Raw genomic sequence first — 19824 nt, 5'->3', positions numbered from 1 at the left:
AACTCAGCAGGCCAGCCAGCATCTATGGGTCTCTATTCTATAGATGCTGCCTGACCTGCTGAGTTCCTCAAGCATTTTGCGTGCATTGGACAGACTAGTCGGTGTGAGATTGGGAACGGAAGTTGAAATGACATACAAACAAGAGCTCAAGCGATCCGCTGCAGATAGAGAACAGGTGCTTGGCAAAGCAGTCACCTTGTCTACGCTCAGTCTTGCCAACGTAGAGGTAGCCACATCACAAGCACTGAATACAACAGACAAGGCTGGGGGAGGTATGTGAGTCTCTGTTTTACCTGGAAGGGCTGTTTAGGCTCCTGGATGGTGGTGAGGGAGGTGTTGCACCTCCTGTTGTTGAAATGTAAGGCATAGAGAAGGGTGGACAGGAACAATGTGGAAAACAGAAAGGAATCAGATTGTGTAGCTACTGATAGAAATAACCAACCACAATGCAGAGACTGATAGGGTGAAAGGCTAGAACCAAAGGAACTCTATGTCTGTTCTAAATGGGGGAAGGTGAGCTGAGAATGTGCTGCTAGGGGTGGTGGTGGAGGCAAATTTGACAGAGGCATTCAAGATGGGCAAGTATTATGCAGGAATGATATGGACATTATGTAGGCAGAAGGGATTAATCAGGCATTTGATTACTAGTTTTATTAGTTCAGCACAACACTGTAGGCTGAAGGGCCTGTTCCTGTACTGTACTGTTCTATATTCTAACAAGTGTGGGAAATGAAGCTGGGTGCATGAAGGCTCCATCAACCAGAGTAAGAGGGAAGCCCCATTTCCTGAAAAAAGGAGGACATTTCAGATGGGTTGTCTGCACCCAAGGTTATGAATATTGAATTTTCTAATTTCAGGTAACCCATAGTGTTCCTTGCTCTCCAATTCTGATCCACCTAGGTTGTCTCATTGCCCCCCCCCACCCTTTTCCAAACCCACCCTCAACACCTCATCTCCATTAACCAACATTTTCCAACTCTCCCACCTTAGTCCAGCTGCCTATCACCCGTTATTTAACCACTCTGCTGCGTCACTGGTTCCATATGCCCATCATCCCTCCCTCATCTGATTCCACTCATCACTTTCTCTATTTATCAGATTCCAAAATCTGCAGCCCTTTACTTTCACATTTATCACTTTCTAACAATTACCTCTAAATCTACGTTCCCCTCTCCGCACCTGGCTCCATCTGCCATCATGCCTCATCTCTCCTCTCATTACACTGACTCTCTACCCTTTACACTCTTCAGTCTTGATCCAAAATGTTGAATATTGCTCTGCTTCCACATATGCTACCTGACCTACTGACTCAAGCAAACTTCTACTGACGTACCATGAAGAGCACTGGTTATCTGGTATGGAGGTGCCAATGCAAACAATTGGAAAAAGCTGCAGAAGGTTGTAAACTCAGCTAGCTCCTACATGGGCACTAGCTTCCCCACCATCAAGGACGGCTTCAAAAGGCAATGCCTCAAGAATGTGGCATCCATCCTTAAAGACCCCCACCACCCAGGACATGCCCTCTTCACATTGTATCATCATGAGGAGGCATGGGAGCCTGAAGACCCATACTCAATATTTTGGGAACAGCTTCTTCACTTCCACTGTCAGATTTCTGAACAGTCCATGGACCTATGAACACTACCATATTATTTTGATCTTCTTTTGCACTTTTACATTTTTCTTACTGTAATTTATAGTACTTTTTATGTATTGCACTGTACTGCTGCCACAAAACAACAAAATTTCATGACAAATATCAGTGATAATAAACCAGATTCTGTGTTCTTCCAGTGGTTCTGTATTCATTGTTATTAAGGCTTTTTTTAAAATTATAAACTATCAACTGAATTTAAATTCAGCTGCAAAAGTGCAATTGGAATTCCGATCTCTGGACTATTAGTCCATCTTGCTAGTCCAGTAATTTACCCATTAGATTAACTTCCCACCATCAGCACAAAATAGAGGTCACCAACTGACTCTTCTTGAAGAGCTGTGTTCCTGCCTACCACTAGTTGGTAAAGAACATATGCTTCTCAAACTGCGAAGTTTTCAATGGAAACAGAAATATTTCAAACACACCAAAATTCCTAGAATCAGCAGCACCTTGCCCTGAAATCTAAATATATCAGTTACTGGGAGCTTTATTTGGTGTATGTTTTCCTATTTATAATGGGAGGGTTACTCAAACATACTGATGCAGTTCATTAAGTGCCCATAGGGGATGAGTCACCAGAGAAAGGACAATTTATTCATTTCCTTGGAATACAGGAATTTTTGCCCTCCTCCACATTTTGTCACCAAGGTGCCAATTATCACCAGTATTCAGTATTCACAGAGAAACTCTGCTGCCTCATCAGTCTCCTCCAACAGTAGGTGGACCTATCTCCAGGAGTCCACTGGTTAGGAGTAAACTGAACCTTTGTGTTGTGAGTTTGATGACCTTGGACATAGATCCCTCCAATAAGAGCATTTAACTGCTCTTTAGTCCTCAAAGAAACTATTAACTTCCGTCTTGAAACTTCCAACGACTCAAGCATCATAGGTGTTAGAAGTCAGGGGATGTGAGAGAATTCAGATTCAGATTTATTTACCACATGTACATTGAAGCTTACAGTGAAATGTGTTGTTTGTGTTAACAATCAACACAACCAAGGATGTGCTGAGGGCAGCCTGCAAGTGTCGCCACACATTCTGGCGTCAACATAGCTGGCCCACAATATCCAGCAAAAGAGTACAAGCATCAACAGAACAAACAGGACAACAAAACAAGCCCCTTCCCCATCCCCCTACCCATCCCCTCACACACACTGACAGGCCTTCAACCCCAGAGAAGCAGAGAAAAGTTGTTCCAAGATCTCTGGAAAAAAGTGCTTTCAAGTTTAATCTGAATGTGCTGGTTTTCATTTTAATATTATGGCTAATTTGGAAAGAAGCAACACCTCTTGATCCAACCATTCTAATCTTAACTTTTCAAATATATTGATAAAAACTCAATCTAAAGCCAAGGGAATGCAGACCTATTTTTATATAACAAAGAGAAAATTTGCAGATGCTAGAAATCCAAGTAACATACACACAATGCTGGAGGAACTCAGCAGGCCAGGCAGCATCTATGCTTCAGGCTGAAACGTCGACTGTACTCTTTTCCATAGATGCTGCCAGCCCTATTTTATGTAACTTTATTTTTCGAAAGTGAACTCCGTAAGCTGTGCTAAAATCTACATAACTGTGCAAAACCCTGAGATACAATGCCTCGAGTTGCACGCAGACTCCAGAACCTTATCTGGACTCTCTGTAACTGAAATACAACATTATTTCTTTTGTTCCAGCAACACCCCCCCCCCCACCCAGCTACTACAAATGAAATCTCTCTCTCTCTGGGTTAAGGGAAGGAGAAGAGTAGGAATTGTACTGTTGATTTTTATTCAGCCTGAGTGTGGCTCAGTGACTTGTACCTTTGTCTCTAAATCAGCAAGTTGACAGTTCAAGACTGGACTCATCACTTATGAAGCATTAGTAGCATTGTACTGTTAACTTCTTGACTTGTGTCATGAATGCACCTTATGCTAAATGTCAATCTTCTGGAATATATTTTATTATTTGTTCATTTATTTGTGGTAATATTACTTTATGTGTTGTGTACATATACTGTGTTGTGCACCTTATTCTGGAAGAATATTTTTTGCATTTGGAAGTATACATGTATATGGTCGATGACAATGAATTTGAACTTCAGTTTGAGATTAGGGACTTAACCATAAAATCTAGACTGTCATTCAGTCCACTCCTGCACTATAAATGTTTTGGGGCTTTCTGAGATTGTGGAATCTGCTACAGAAATGAAACCTGTTTCTTTCCCTTTAATCAAAACTTGCATCCTTTTTCTTCCCACTGACCACACTACTATCCACTGAGTGCATTACTCTCATGCATCAGACTGGAAAATGTCTGTGTGATGACATTTGCTGTGATAATTCCAAAGGATGAACAGTCAGCCAACTACCACAGTCCAGGTTAACATACTCTTTCTCTACTTGTGATGTTTGACTGCAAGTAGAGAATATCTAACATATTTGTAACCAGGATATTTGACAGCATTAGCCAGAAACCATAGAAGATAAGACAGTACAGTACAGCTCAGGAAAAGGTTCTTCAGCCCATCACATATGTACCAACCATGATGCCAATTTAAACTACATATCTGCCTGCATGTAGCCTATAGCCCTCAATTCCCTGCCCGCTCATGTGCTTGCTTAAAGGCTCTTAAAAGTTCCCATCATATCAGCTTACACCACACCCCCTGAGTGCATTCCAAGAATCTACCACTCTGTGTAAAGATATTGCTACATAAAATTCCTTTAAACTTTGCCTCCCTCTCAACTAAACTTATTGGTAAACCATTGGTACTTATTTCCAGTCTGGAAAATAGCTATCATCTACCATATCTATGCTTCCAATAATTTTATATACTGCTATCAGGCCCCTCAACCTTTGACGCTCTAGAGAAAACAATCCAGTTTTCATATCAGAATCAGGTTTAATATCATCAGCGTATGTCATGAAATTTGTTAACAATGGCAGCAGTACAATACATGATAATATAGACAAAAATGACTAAGTCAATTACAGCAAGTATATATGTATATTAAATAGTTAAATTAAAAACAGAAATAATATATAAAAAAGTGACACACATAAAAATTGCTGGTGAACACAGCAGGCCAACATCTATAGGAAGATGTACAGTCGACGTCAGGTTGGAGGAACAACAACTTATATTCCATCTGGGTAGCCTCCAACCTGATGGCATGAACATTGACTTCTCTAACTTCCGTTAATGCCCCACCTCCCCTTCATACCCCCATCTGTTACTTATTTATTTATTATTATATATTTTTTCTCTCTCTCTTTTTCTCCCTCTGTCCCTCTCACTATACTCCTTGCCCATCCTCTGGGCTTTCCCCCCTCCCCCTTTCTTTCTACCTAGGCCTCCCGTCCCATGATCCTCTCATATCCCTTTTGCCAATCAACTTTCCAGCTCTTAGCTTCATCCCTCCTCCTCCTGTCTTCTCCTATCATGTTGGATATCCCCCTTCCCCTTTCAAATCTCTTACTATCCCTTTCAGTTAGTCCTGACAAAGGGTCTCGGCCCAAAACGTCGACTGTACCTCTTCCTATAGATGCTGCCTGGCCTGCTGCATTCACCAGCAACTTTTATGTGTGTTGCTTGTATAAAAATGTGAGTTATTGTTCATGGGTTCAATGTCCATTTAGGAATCAGATGGCAGAGGGGAAGAAGCTGTTCCTAAATCAGTGCTCCCAAGGGTCATGCCATTTACCCATACATGTCATGTATGTGTTCCTCATACACTTAACTGCACAAAGTGCAAAACTTCACACTTGTCCAGGTTCAGCCCCATCTCCAACTTCTCAGCCCACATTTCTAACTGGTGTATATCCTGTCAAATTCTTGAACACCATTCCTCACTATTCACAACGTTGCCAACTTTCATGCCGAGTGCACACTTACTAATCATCCCTCCTTATTTTCATCCGAATAATTTATATGTATCACAAACAACATCCGAGATAGTTTTATGCTCAGTCCTGAGGCAGCATGAGTGGAAACATCAACTCATACTCTACCTAACCCAGATTTCCTCCTGTAGTTTACATTTACACATTACCTCTTCAGTGAGCAGGGGCAGAAGCTAGTGGGTCCTTGCTTCCCTTGACTATACGCTAAACCAGGGTGTCCTGAATCCAGTTGTTAACCAGTGGAAAATGCTGTTGAGTTTCATGTGCAAAAGTCACTACATAGTTGCTCAGACTGTTACATCTTCACAAGATGGTGGTGTGCTCAGGTGCAGTGGCTACTCGGGCTCCAAGCAATGGTGAAATTTCTTATCCTGCGCATCTTTTCTATGACCAGAAAACACTGATCATAAAGAACACTAAAATCTGCAAGTCTACCTTGTTAGCGAGCAGATAATGTAGGTGCTGCACAATTACGGACTTACGCAGTGGGTGGGCCCTTGCTCTGTGCCAGGGTCCACTACAGCTACTCAGGGAAACAGCCACTCACCCCAACGGTGTCTTCATTGTTGCTGGTGAATTCAATCATACCAACTCAAAAACAGTCCTACCAAAGTCCTATCAGCATGAGAGAATATATCAGACCTGGTTTGTAGCTAAGTTCGTGAAGCCTACAAGGTTGCACCCTCACCCCCCAACCTCACTTCAGATACTCAGACCTCATAACCATTTTGCTAATTCCTGCATACAGATCACTGCTTAAACAAGTCAAACCAGTTCACAGGGTCATCAGAACCTGGCCAAAAGGGCCACCTCAATACTGCAGAACTGCAGCATATCCAGGGAGGTGGTTACCTATGAGCATCACGTAACATTGATGAATATGCAGGATCGGTGACTGACTACATAGGAAAGTGCATTGATGATGTTACAGTGATTAAATACTACACTGCCAGGGCAAAGCAGAAACCGCGGCTGACTGCAGAGGTTTGTGCACTGCTCAGGGATCAGGACACTGCCTTCAGATCGAGGGACAGGAAGACCCTAATGTCAGCAGGAGCTGTGCTCTCCCACGCAATCAGGAAGGCAAAGCATGAGTACGCACAGAAAATCCAGACACCTTTGTAACACCAGGAACACACGGCGCATGTGGTAATGTATACAAATCGTAACTGATTGTAAGTCTACCCTGCGTGTCAACAACAGTGACACATCCCTTCCTGATGGGTTCAATGCATTCTATACACAATTTGGTGAATTGAATGATGCGACACCAAGGAAAGCACCCTCCCTTCCTGAGGAACAGGCACCTGGTCTGGTCACAGCCAAGATGAGGAGGACCTTAGCCAGGGTAAACCTGTGCAAAGAGGCAAGACTGCAAAACATACCTGGTCAGGTGCTGAGGGACTATGCAGCCCAGCCAAAATGAGGTCTTAACAGACATCTTTAATATCTCACAGAAATAGTCCACTGTCCCTACAGGCTCAATGCAGCCACCATCAATCTGGTGCCAAGAAAGCAACAGTAACTGGCCTACACGATTACAGCCAGTGGGACTGACTTCAACAAACATGAAATGTTTTGAGCAGCTGCTAATGGATCACATAAAATCCCACCTTCCACCTACATTGGACCTTTCCAGTTCATCTATCATTCATACTGGTCCACTGATGACACCATAGCCTTGGTCCTCCACTCCCATCCAAAAAACAATGCCTCATATACCAGGATGTTGTTCATTAACTTCAACTTAGAGTTTTACATTATCATCCCTCAGAAGCAGGTGGGTAAACTGTCCATGTTGGGACTCAACACCCTTTTCTGTAACTAGATCTTAAAGTTCTTGACAGAAACACCCCAAGTTGGCAGCAACATCTCAAGCTCAATCATATCGAGCACTGATACTCCCCACGGCTGTGTGCTCAGCCCGCTGCTGTCCACGCTACTGATTCACAACTGCACTGGCAGATTCAGCTCAAACAGCATCACCAAGTTCGCTGATGATACTACAGTGGTTGGCCTCATCAGCAACAATGATGAGTTGTCAGACAGAGAAGGTAGTGAGATCAACAACCTGAGTCTTAATGCGGACAAGACAGAAGAAGTGACTGTGGAATTTGGGAACGTACAGGTTGTCCACTCTCCATTCACATCAATGGCTCTGCCATACAGAGAGTGAAAGGCACTAAATTCCCTGATGTGCACATAACAGATTTTCTAACTTAGTCCCACAACACTTCCTCAGTAGTCAAGAAGGCACACACTTTCTGAGGAGATTGAGACATGCAAGATTCCCCACCCCCATTCTAACAGTAACACTATCAAGAGTGTCCAGTGTGGATGCATTACTGTGTGGTATGGAAGCTGCAAGGCATCAGAATCAGAATCAGGTTTAATAGTACAGGCATGTGTCATGAAATTTGTTGTTTTGCAACAGCAGTACATCGTAATACACAATAAAAAACTATAAATTACAATAAGTATATAAACAAAGTTAAATTAGATTAAATAAGTAGTACAAAAAGAGAACAAAAAATAAAAGTGAGACAGTGCTCATGGGTTCATTGTCTATTCAGAAATCTGATGGTGGAAGAGAAGAAGCTGTTCTTGACCATTGAGCGCCTGTCTTCAGGCTCCTGTATCTCCTCCTTGATGGCAACAATGAGAAGAGGGCGTGTCCTGCGCAGTGGGGATCCTTAATGATGGACGCCACCTTTTGATGGCATCACCCTTTGAAGGTGTCCTGGATACTGGGGAGGCAACTGCCCATGATGGAGCTGGGTGAGCTTACAGCTCTCTGCAGCTTTCTCCAATCCCAGCCAGTGGCCCCTCCAACCTCCATACCAGACAGTGATGCAACCAATTAGAATGTCCTCCATGGTACATTTGTAGAAAATTGTGAGTGTCTTTGGTAACACACCAAGTCTCCTCAAACTAATAAAATACAGCCACTGTTGTGCCTTCTTTGTAATTGCATCAATATGTTGGGCCCAGGATAGATCTTCAGGATCTTGAAACTACTCACCCTTTCCACTGCTGATCTCCTGATGAAGACTAGTGTGTGTCCCTTGACTTCCCCTTCCTGAAGTCCACAGTCAGTTCCTTGGTCTTACTGACATTTAGTGCAAGATAGTTGTTGCAACACCACTCAACCAGCTGATCCATCTCACTCCTGAGCACCTCCTCATCACCATCTGAAATTCTGCCAACAACAGATGTGTCATCGGGAAACTTGTAGATTACGCTTGAGCTGTGCCTAGCCACACTGTCATGGGCGTAGAAAAACTAGAGCAGTGGGCTAAGCATGCATCCTTGACGTGTGCCAGTGTTGAGTGTCAGCGAGGATATGTTATTTCCCATCAGCACTGTGGTCTCCTGGGGAGGAAGTCAAGGATCCAGTTGCAGAGGAAGGTACAGAGGCCCAGATTTTGGAGCTTGTTGATCAGAACTGAGGGAATGACTATATTGAATGCTGAGCTGTAATCAATAAACAGCTATTACACACAAATGTTGCTATTGTCCAGCTGATCCAAGGTTGAGTGGAGATTGAAGTTTTCAGTGCCCAACCAGGTACACCATCAGGGCCTGATGCCTTGCAAGGGTTCACCCTCTTGAAAGATGTTCTGACGTTGGCCTCTGAGACAGAGATCACATGGTCACCAGATGCTGCAGGGAGTCTCATATCTGTAGTTTTATCCTCCCTTTCAAAGCAGCATAAAAGCGTTGAGCTCAACTGGGAGTGAAGCATCACAGCCATTCATGATGTTAGGTTTCGCCTTATAGGAGGTAATGGCCTGCTAACCCTGCCAGAGTGGACGTGCATCCAATTCCGTCTCTAACTTCAATCAGAATTATTTTCTTGCTCTTAAAATAGCTTTCCATAGATTATATCTGAACTTCTTGCATAGTTCTGGATTACTGGTCTTGATGAAGTCAGCGCTCAGCAGACTATGAATCTCCTTTTTCATTCACAGCTTTTGGTTTGGGTACGTCTGGTATGCCCTCGAAGGGATACACTCATTCACACAGGTCTTGATGAAGTCAGTGACAACTGTGGCACATCAACCCTATAGAGGACTGTAAAAACTGCCGAGAGGATCTTCAGAATCTCCCTCCCCCACTACTAATGACAGCTAACTGAAGCGTTGCAGATGAATAGCCCAAAGCATCGTTGAAGATCCCTATACCCATCCGACAATCTATTTGACCCACTACCATCAGGAAGGAGGCACAGGAACATCAGGAATCAGACTGCTAGAATGGGTAACAGCTTCTTTCCTCAGGCTGTGAGACTAATGAATACTCTCCCACCACCAAGGTCTTGTCACTAGGATAGTGAGGTGTTTACTGTTTACCTGTACTGTGCAATACATGTGTTTTGAATTATATTTTATACACTTAATTACGGTAATATTTTGGTCTATGTGCTGTGTGAGATATATATTTTGTGGGTGTACCATGGTCCGGAGAAACATTGTTTTGTTTGGTTGTATATACCGTTTGTACAATTGTTGTTCCTCTCCATGCTTGCAGCGCATCGGACTGCAGCCTTCCCACTTCTTTAGCATTTGACTGTTTTTGCATTTACAAGGCTGAATTGCTACCGCAACACTCAACCCTGCACGGATGGAAAGCGCGCAAGGAGCCAGCCGGATTTGAACCCGGGACCAATTGCTTCAAAATCCGGTGCAGATGCTATTTGTACAGTTAAATGACTAGAAATCTGAACTTGAACTTCAGTTGTACCTTCTCCTCTCTGGACTGTTCCCCTGTGTTTTTTTTTGCTCTACATCAGTGGATATATACTGCCAATTCAATTAGGAATCACTAGGAGCTAGATTGGTTTGATCAGGGTGAATTGTACACTTAAAAGTTGGCAGGCTGGTTTACAGCAGCTAGCTTTTACCAACATAACTGGGCAAAAGGTCAAATTGTGAAAATCAGCACACATGTACTCTGCCATTGAACAACACATACAGTCCAATGGAATAACTGCAAACTGACTGAGAACTCTGCCCATTGATTCACACCAGGTTCCAACAGGTCCTCTGATTTCAATGGAAAGAAATGGCTCTGGAGAGAAGGAGAAACAACAACATAATTTTCTTTTTATTCAATTTAGCTAATTGTATGTAATTGTTTTTATTGCATTGAAGCATATTTTTAAGTATTTTAAATTACTGTTTGATTTTTAATAAATTACAAATGCCAGAGACACTCAATCTCATAGACTTTTTTTTTACTGCTAGTGGGCCTGGAGACAGGGTTACACTGGTATGCATGGCAATTCTGGGGCAAAGCCAGTTACATTCAGATAAGTAATGAGCTGTGCTGTGCATCGCAGAACCTTTGGGAGATCTGCTCCCAATCAAAGCAACCTTCAAAGGCAGTGACTGAGGAGCCTAGACAGCCTGCCAGCCAGCAGAAGATCTGGCCCATTGCTTTTCCAATTTCATATGGATGGTTGCAGATAAGAACAATATCCAAATAGCACTGGCAGGACAACTGTATGAGAATCCACATCTGCCAAATTCCACCATAGACGGTCCCAAGCCTGGCTGCGAAAGGAGGGTTGGGCATGGGGCTAGCAAACCCATCCTACAAAACCTCAGTGCTACAGAAACACCAACAGAAGCTCAAAGACCTCATTCCGGGGAGAGGAAGGATCCTAATATAGAACATAGAATACTACAGCACGTAACAGACCCTTCGGCCCACAATGTTGTGCCGACCCTCAAACCCTGCCTCCCATATAACCGCCCACCTTAAATTCCTCCATATACCTGTCCAGTAGTCTCTTAAACTTCACTAGTGTATCTGCCTCTACCACTGACTCAGGCAGTGCATTCCATGCACCAACCGCTCTCTGAGTAAAAAACCTTCCTCTAATATCCCCCTTCAACTTCCCACCCCTTACCTTAAAGCCATGTCCTCTTGTATTGAGCAGCAGTGCCCTGGGGAAGACGTGCTGGCTATCCACTCTACCTATTCCTCTTAATATCTTGTACACCTCTATCATGTCTCCTCTCATCCTCCTTCTCTCCAAAGAGTAAAGCCCTAGCTCCCTTAATCTCTGATCATAATCCATACTCTCTAAACCAGGCAGCATCCTGGTAAATCTCCCCTGTACCCTTTCCAATGTTTCCACATCCTTCCTATAGTGGGGCGACCAGAACTGGACACAGTACTCCAAGTGTGGCCTAATCAGAGTTTTATAGAGCTGCAACATTACATCACGACTCTTAAACTCTATCCCTTGACTTATGAAAGCTAATATCCCATAAGCTTTCTTAACTACTCTATCTACCTGTGAGGCAACTTCCAGTGATCTGTGGACATGTACCCCCAGATCCCTCTGCTCCTGCACACTACCAAGTATCCTGCCATTTACTTTGTACTACAGCTGGGCTACACCTAGAGACAACTTGCAAGACTGACCCAGGACACAGCCCTCTGACGAGTTGCTGTCGACAGCCTAAGCCCCATTAGGGGTGATGGGCTTAAGAAGGGGGAGGGCTGCATCTGCTATTGGAAGACCCCAGCCAAAAATCAGATAGGAAAGAGGGGAAGGATGTGGTTTTTGTTATGTGGACTGTATCAGAAGTTGTGCACAGCAAGATCTTTAAGAGCAGCAGGAGGGAGACCAAATAATCTATTTCAATAATGTTGATCAAGGAACAAATACTGTTCATTGCAACAATGCAAACTGCCTTGTTCCTTGAGATAGTAACAAGGATCTTTAACAGAATGTCAATTTAACAAATAATTCCGCAAAGCCCTCCCTTTTTCTTGCACTGGAAGTACAGCAACTCTGGTTAGTCAGGCCAGCTGCTTATTTGGGACAACTCTTAAAAAACAAAAAATGAATCAAGCAAGTAGCCAGGATTCCCTTCCTTTATTTGGGACACAATGCTGCCTAATTAGGAAAGGAGATTGCTAGTGAACAGTTTCTATCTGGATCAGACACCTGCACTTGCATGGCTATTAGACACTACACTGCTTGGAATAAACAGTTTTTAAGGAGCATCAGTTGTGTATACTTGTGTTCAAAATGGCAAGAAACAAGCAGTAAGGCAACACAGAACTGTTTTGCTCACTGTAGTTTCAAGCATTCAGGCCGGAAGTGAAAATGAAACGATTTCACTACTTCAACAAGTTAGGAAGTACAAAGAATTTGAGGTATTGATGATCATCTTGAATGTTAAAATGAAAATGAAGATTTGGAGGATGCAATCATCAAAAATTATATGAAAGCAGTCCATCACCTACACTGGGCACCTCTGCTGATTTTGTTCATTTACACTGTAGTAATTTTCATAGTGTTCTAATTTATTATGTATTTCATTTAAATACATAACTTGTTACTCAGTTAAGTGGTAGTTAGTCTTTTTTTATATACCTTTTGAACTATTTCCATGAAACTTCAGCTAATTGGGACAGCTGCTTAACTGGGCCAAAATATACTGGTCCTGATGTGTCCCATTGACCGGAATCGATTGTATCTGCCTACCTTTCATGCTCAAGGCAAAGCCAGTCGAGCTTATTGTCATATGCACAGGTATATGTACACACAGGTGCAATGAAAAACTTACTCGAGGCAACCTCACAGGCCAACAGCATCATACAAGGAGCATTTACAAGAAAATATAAATTAAACTATATTTATAAGGAAGAACACAAATTGAAAAACAAAAGTCCATTTTAGTGCTAGGTGACCCTAGCGTTGCTAAACTGTCATGATTAGGAATGTGCTGGTTGGTTCAATAACTGAATGGTTGAAAGGAAGTAGCTGTTCTTAAGCCTGATGCTATGGGACTTGAAGTTTCTGTACCTCCTGCTTGACGATAGCAGTGAAAAGATGGCATAGCCTGGATAGAATTCTCTGGAGCGACTCAGGTAAGAATGTTACCTCCCAAGCCATATCTAATGGTAGATGTTGAATAATCCAGACTATCGGTTTGCATGCTCATCCCTGGTTGCTGCAGTGTCCTGGTAATAGGAAGGTTTCAATCAGAGGTCAAGAAATGCACCATGAGGAAGATATAACAAATTAAATAGAGAAACAGGATCATCACCTGCTGCATTCAGTCACTTCTTGGGGCCAGTCTAAATAGGAAGCTTCAGACATGCCAAATTGTACAGAATTTTGGCTTTGGGAAAAGCCAGTTGGGATGGACTCAAACAAACCCCCACTATTTCAACAGCTGGTGGAAATGCTGCACTCCTTTCAGTTTGCGTAGTAAGGGCTGAATATTTCAAAAAATCACCAGCAATTGGGTCAGTGTTGGCACTTGGTTAGTTAGAGAATGAGACTGATACACAATAGGAAGACGTCTTAAATATAACATATAACTTCCGAACTCCTTAATTCAATGACTCCCTGTCAGAGGTGGGCACTTCTTGGAATGGGGTGGCAAAGATTTTCATAAGTCTATATAACTTTATCAATATTGAGATAACTTACAAACTTCACAAAGTAAAAAACGAATGCAAATATACTTAGCAGGCCAGGCAGCATCGAGACGCTGACTGTTTACTCTTTTCCACAGATGCTGCCTGGCTTGCTGAGTTCCTCCAGCAGTTTATGTGTGTTGCTTTGGATTTCAAGCATCTGCAGATTTTCTTGTGTTTACAAGTATACTTGGCACTCTAGTTATCGCAGCCATTGAATTGCTAGTGGTTGCAAATTCCTCAAAAGGATTAGCAAATGAAGTCACCAGCAGTCAAGGAAAGATTTTAGTCTTTAGTCTGTGGACTAAGAACCACAGCATTAATTCATTCTTTCCAAATTCTCCAATCCTTAGGGGCGCAGTGAGAGTGTTATGCTGTGAAGGATCTGTAGTAAGAGTACAAATCTGTACCTGTCAGTGACAGACCACGTTATACAGAGAAAAATAATTGGTCCTAATAGTACTGGAGAGAAACAGGCATAACCATTAATATCACAGTGTTATCTAATGTTATACCCGGACTTTGAGTAATGTACATCATTTGTGGAAGGGTATAAAACTGTATTCTATATTAAAAAGTGGCAGAACTATACAATATTCTATCATAATGTCTCACTTGCAGACCCCAGTCGATTTGGCTCAGCGACAACATCTCCTTCACAATCTCCATCAACACAGGTGCGCCATAAGGTTGTGTATTAGCTCCTGCTCTGCTCGCTTTTTTTATTTATGACTGTGTGGCTAAGCACAGCTCCAACACCATATTCAAGATTGCTGGTGACACCACTGCTGTGGGCTGAATCAAAGGTGGTGATGAATCAGCATACAGGAGGGAGATTGAAAATTTAGCTGAGTGGTGTCATAACAACAACCTCTCACTCAATGTCAGCAAGACCAGGGAACTGATTGTAGACTTCAGGAGAGGGAAGTCAGAGGTCCATAAGGCGGTCTTTATCAGAGGTGGAGAGGGTTAGCAAATGTTAAATCCTGTGGGTTACTATTTCAGAGGACCTGCATGCAAGTGCAATTGCGAAGAAGGTACGGTAGTACCTCTATTTCCTTAGGAGTCTGCGGAGATTTGGCACAACATCTAAAACTTTAACAAGCTTCTATAGATGAGTAGTGGAGAGTGTAATGACTGGCTGCATCATGGCCGGGAATGGAAATACCAATGCCTTTGAACAGAAAATCCTACATAAGGTAGTGGATTTGGCCCAGTACAATCCCTCTCAATCACTGAGCACATCTATATGAAACACTGTCGCTGGAAAGCAGCATCCATCGGAGATCCCCACCACCCAGGATCATGCTCTTTTCTTGCTGCTGCCATCAGATAGAAGGTACAAGTGCCTCAGGAAGCACACCACCAGGTTCAGGAACAGTTACCACCCCTCAACCATCAGGCCCTTGAACAAAAGGAGAAAACTACACTCACTTGCCCATCCATTGAGATGTTCCCACAACCAACGGGAATCTCATGTCCTCCTTATTTACTGCTATTTATTTATATTTGCATCTGCACTGTTTCTTTCTGCCTTCCGGACTCTGGTTGATCCTTCATTGATCCTGTTATAGTTACTACCCTATATATTTGCTGAGTATGCCTGCAGGAAACTGAAATTAATTTCAGGGTTGTACGTGGTGACATATATGTACTTTGATAATAAAATTTACTTAGTCAAAGTATGACAATGACTAATAAGTTTACAATATTAAAACACAATACCACACCAACATGGGACAGACAAATTCTCAACAGTACTACATCCAGTGTTACATGGTGACACAGCTGTTCTACTACTGTACAGTGACAGACCTGTACCTAACACCGCAGTACTCTAATGCTACAGAGGATCATTAGATCAATGGTAGTGAGAACAAAATCAGATTAACAGGCTGTGATTTATACCATGCCTTTAAGAGAGTAAAGTGTCTCAAAGTACTTCATAGAGGTATAGTCAAACAAATTAAATACCAAACCAAAAAAAGGGTCATGATTATCAAATACTTAAAGAGATAGTTTTTAAAGGAGCATCTTGAAGAATAATGATAGAAAGCCAATGAACTTCAGAGTGAATCCAAAAGCTTAGCGCATAAATATGTGAAGGCACTGGCAAGGATGGACCAAGAATATGTAACAGAAAGGGAAAATACAGAGGTCGCAAAGAATTGCAGGGCTTACTAAGTAACAATGAAAGGATTACAGGATATGAAAGCAGATTAAAATCAGATTAATTATAAGAAGTAAATATGATTTACTAGACGGGGAAATCAGATGGGAAATGAGCACAAAGTTGTGGAAGTCACTGTCATGAGTGGAGCTGTCTGACTTCTGACAGCAAGTTTATCAGCATTACGAGCTTTAAAGAAGAACAATTTCTATTTTTCAGGGGTTGGTTGGCAGAAAGAATGTGGGGGAGGGTTTGTTATGGGGAGAAGGAAAAGGAGATGATAAAGAAACAGTTACCATTAAGAGATGGTTTGGAAAGCAATGGAACTTTCATACCTTAAACAAATAAATGTCTATGCTAATTCAGTGAAGGCTATGCTAATTCATTGGTTTACAAGCTACAGGCCTAAGGATATAAATATTCCTTATTTTATCAACAATATAGTAAGCGTTTGAATCCCTCTCTCCCAAAGCTGTGTTGACTGCCTTTGAAGTCTCAGTTCTACAGGAACCTGAAGTATTTAGAAGGCCACCCTAATATTAAATTAGAATGAAAAACTAACAAGAAAAAACATGTGAACACAAAAGATTCTGCAGATGCTGGAAATCCAGAGTAACACACACAAATTCCTTGGAACCTTGTAGTGATTTGAATAAACTTTTAAAGATTTTTCTATTTCTTATTAAGAGCTTTTCTTTCCTTCTACCTTCGGATAGGAAGCATTCATTTGTCTCATCTGAGCCATTGTCCCTTGTTGGGGGACATGATAGCATATCATTCGGCGTAATACTTTACAGTGCCAGTGATCATAATCAGGATTAAATTCCGACCACTGTCTATAAGGAGTTTGTACATTTCCCAGTGACTGTGTGGATTTCCTCCGAGAGCTCTGGTTTCCTCCCACATTCCAAAGACATACGGGTTAGGGTTAGTAAATTGTGGGCACACTACGTTAGGGCCGGAAATATGGTGGCATATGCAGGCTGTCCCGAGCACATCCTCTGGCTGTGTTGGTCATTGACACAAACAATGCATTTCACTGTATGTTTCTTTGTACATGGGGCAAATCAAGTTAATATTTAATCTTCAGCTGCACGCTTGTTTCAGCAGAGTGGTCCTCTCAGCTTAGAAATACCAAAGACAGCCACAGTAGATGTTTCCATTTGTCCCACACAGACTCAGGATACAATAGTGTCTTCGAGAAATGTGTGCCTCAGCTTCACAGCAGGCTGGTTCGCTGACAATGCCTGGTACAAACAAGATGCAAATTGGAATTATGGGATACTCTACCTAATACCCAAGGTTCACAAACATGAGTAAGTCTGGAAATCCAAAGCAACACACAAAAAATGCTGGAGGAACTCAGCAGGTCAGACAGCATCTCTGGAAAAGAGTAGATGTTTCGGGTCGAGACCTTCCATCAGGACCGAGCAGAAAAGGGAAAAGAAGCCAGAATAAAAAGGTAGTGAGAGGAGAAAGGGGCTAGAGTGAAGCCAGGTGGTCAAAGGGGTGTAGAAGAATGAATCTGATAGGAGAGAAGAGTGGACAAGAGGAGAAAGGGAAGGAGAAGGGGGCCCAGGGGGAAGTAATGTGTAGGTGAAAAGTAAAAGGCCAGAATGGGGAACGGAGGAAGAGGGGAAGATATTGTTCTCTAGAAGGAGAAATCAATATTCATACCATCTGGTTGGAGAATATCCAGACAGAATACAAGGTGTTGCTCCTCCACCCTGAGGGTGGCCTTATCCTGGCACAAGAGGAGGCCACAGGTCGACACGTCAGAATGGGAATCAGAATAAAAACGTTTGGCACTGGGAAGTCATGCTTGTGGTGGATGGTGCAGAGGTGCTCGACGAAGTGGCCCGCCCATGGGCTACAGTGTTTAACAAAACAAAGTATCCAGGTCACAAGAAAATCTCTGGCGACCAATAACATGTCATGAGACATCCTAAAGTGCTTAACAACCAGTGTGTACTTTTAAAATTAATCCTGGGGCAATGAAAGATATTGGGAAGCTAACAGCAAAGTCCCATTATTAGCAAGATGATTACATTTAAACTTAATGACACTACATCCATGATTAGTAGTCAGCGGGACATGATGGGAAAATGAAAAGAATAAGTGAAGCCTATTTAGAGCCACAACCCCATTCTCCAATTCTTTATGATCTTCCCATCTGTGACCAGCCTCCCAGATCAGAAGTCTCAGCATAACTGACCTGATAACAATTAAGAAAAATGTTCCATACTAGCCATTCCACACTGCTCCCAAAACATCCGACTCCAACTCTTAGGCAAAATCCCCTGAGTGCATCTTGTCTATCAAATCTATATTATGATTAAAATCTTGAAAACTTCAAACAGATCTTTTTTTCCCTTCCTAATTGCAGGAAATACCACATTAACCTGGATTCCAAGGATTCCCGGTTATTCAAGTAAATTCTTGATACTCCTTTCTAACCATATATAATATTCCATTGGCCAATCAAGGGTTTATACTGCATCACATAACTTCCATTCTCCTGTATCCTCCGCATATAAAAGCCAGAATTCCATTAGGCTTATTGGTGATTTTCTGTATTTCTTCACGTTATTGATACCTGTACATAAACTCCGAAGTCTCTTTGGATCTCCACTGCTCCTACTAATTCACTACTTAAATATTTACCATTCTCTCTTTCTTTCTCTTGCAAAAGTGGGTGAACTCACATTAGCCGATGTTGAATCATAAATACAGTTTTACCTATTCATTAGACTATCTTGATGAGAATTACTCGTATATTGTTCAAAATAGAAGCCGTAGGACCTACAAAAGGTTGGCTTCATTTTTTCAGAAAGACAGTACCTTCAACTGCACAACACTCTCGTCTAGAGTTAGCTTATATTTTATGGACTGACACTTCACTCCTCAACTTTCACGAGTGTTAATCACAGAAGCATGAACGGTATGCGTTACCCTCAATCGATTTAAAATCAGCTACACGGCTTTAGGACCCAGCGGAAGCCCAGATGTCACTACTCACCAGGAGGGCGCTAGGACCCGGCGGCCGCTGTCTGTGTGCGGGAGGAGGCCGGTCACGGGCAGTCCGTTTAAACCAGGCGCTCGCAATCGAACCGTTAAAAACCCTGTAGCCCAACGAGGACCTCCCACCTGATACCGAGCCCACTCACCATCCGACAGCCGCAGAGCCTCAGCCCGCTCGATCCAACTGCTCCAAGACTGGCCCACGAACGCCTCGGGACTCGGGAGCCTGCGCTCCGAGGCCGCCATCATCACACACTGCGCGCTCCCGAGCCGCCATCACCGCGCGCGCTCCCGGCACGCTGCGTTCTCGCGGCGTCGGCGTGTAGGGGGCGGAGCTAGTGGACGGAGGGGCGGGGTTGCTCAGTGGCTGCAGTTCCAGCTCCTTGCCAGCAGGGGGTTTTGGGGGGTTGGGGGGTTGGGGGGGGGGGGGCAACTATGCCGCATGTCCCAAAGCGACAGTAGTGGGCGCGCCAGCAGCACCGAAGATCCAGGAAGGCATTTGGTTTATAAAGCATTGGCCATTAATCAGTCTGTTGTCTGCAGTTTCCGATACCAATGGCAAAACTGGCCAGGTGCATTAGTAAATAAATAAGAATTCCAGCCGAGTAATTAAGACCTCTTTCCCATTTCCTACATTAACTCCG

At 42.9% G+C, this 19824-nt stretch overlaps 1 protein-coding gene across 1 annotated transcript in view; it reads right to left on the bottom strand.

Moving 5' to 3' along the window:
• The window catches only part of LOC140209985 (ataxin-7-like protein 1), a 53450-nt gene extending 34015 nt beyond the window's left edge, over positions 1-19435 (bottom strand). The window contains exon 1 of the mRNA XM_072278692.1: positions 19327-19435. Within this exon, the coding sequence (XP_072134793.1) occupies positions 19327-19429 (103 nt within the window). The 5' untranslated portion in view covers positions 19430-19435. The remainder of the gene's footprint in view (positions 1-19326) is intronic.
• Positions 19436-19824: the final 389 nt, after the last annotated feature.

The sequence above is a fragment of the Mobula birostris genome, chromosome 14, assembly GCF_030028105.1.
Source record: "Mobula birostris isolate sMobBir1 chromosome 14, sMobBir1.hap1, whole genome shotgun sequence".
Lineage (NCBI taxonomy): Eukaryota > Metazoa > Chordata > Chondrichthyes > Myliobatiformes > Myliobatidae > Mobula > Mobula birostris.
Note: the sequence above shows the minus strand (reverse complement) of the source record. Positions and strands in the feature narration are given on the sequence as shown.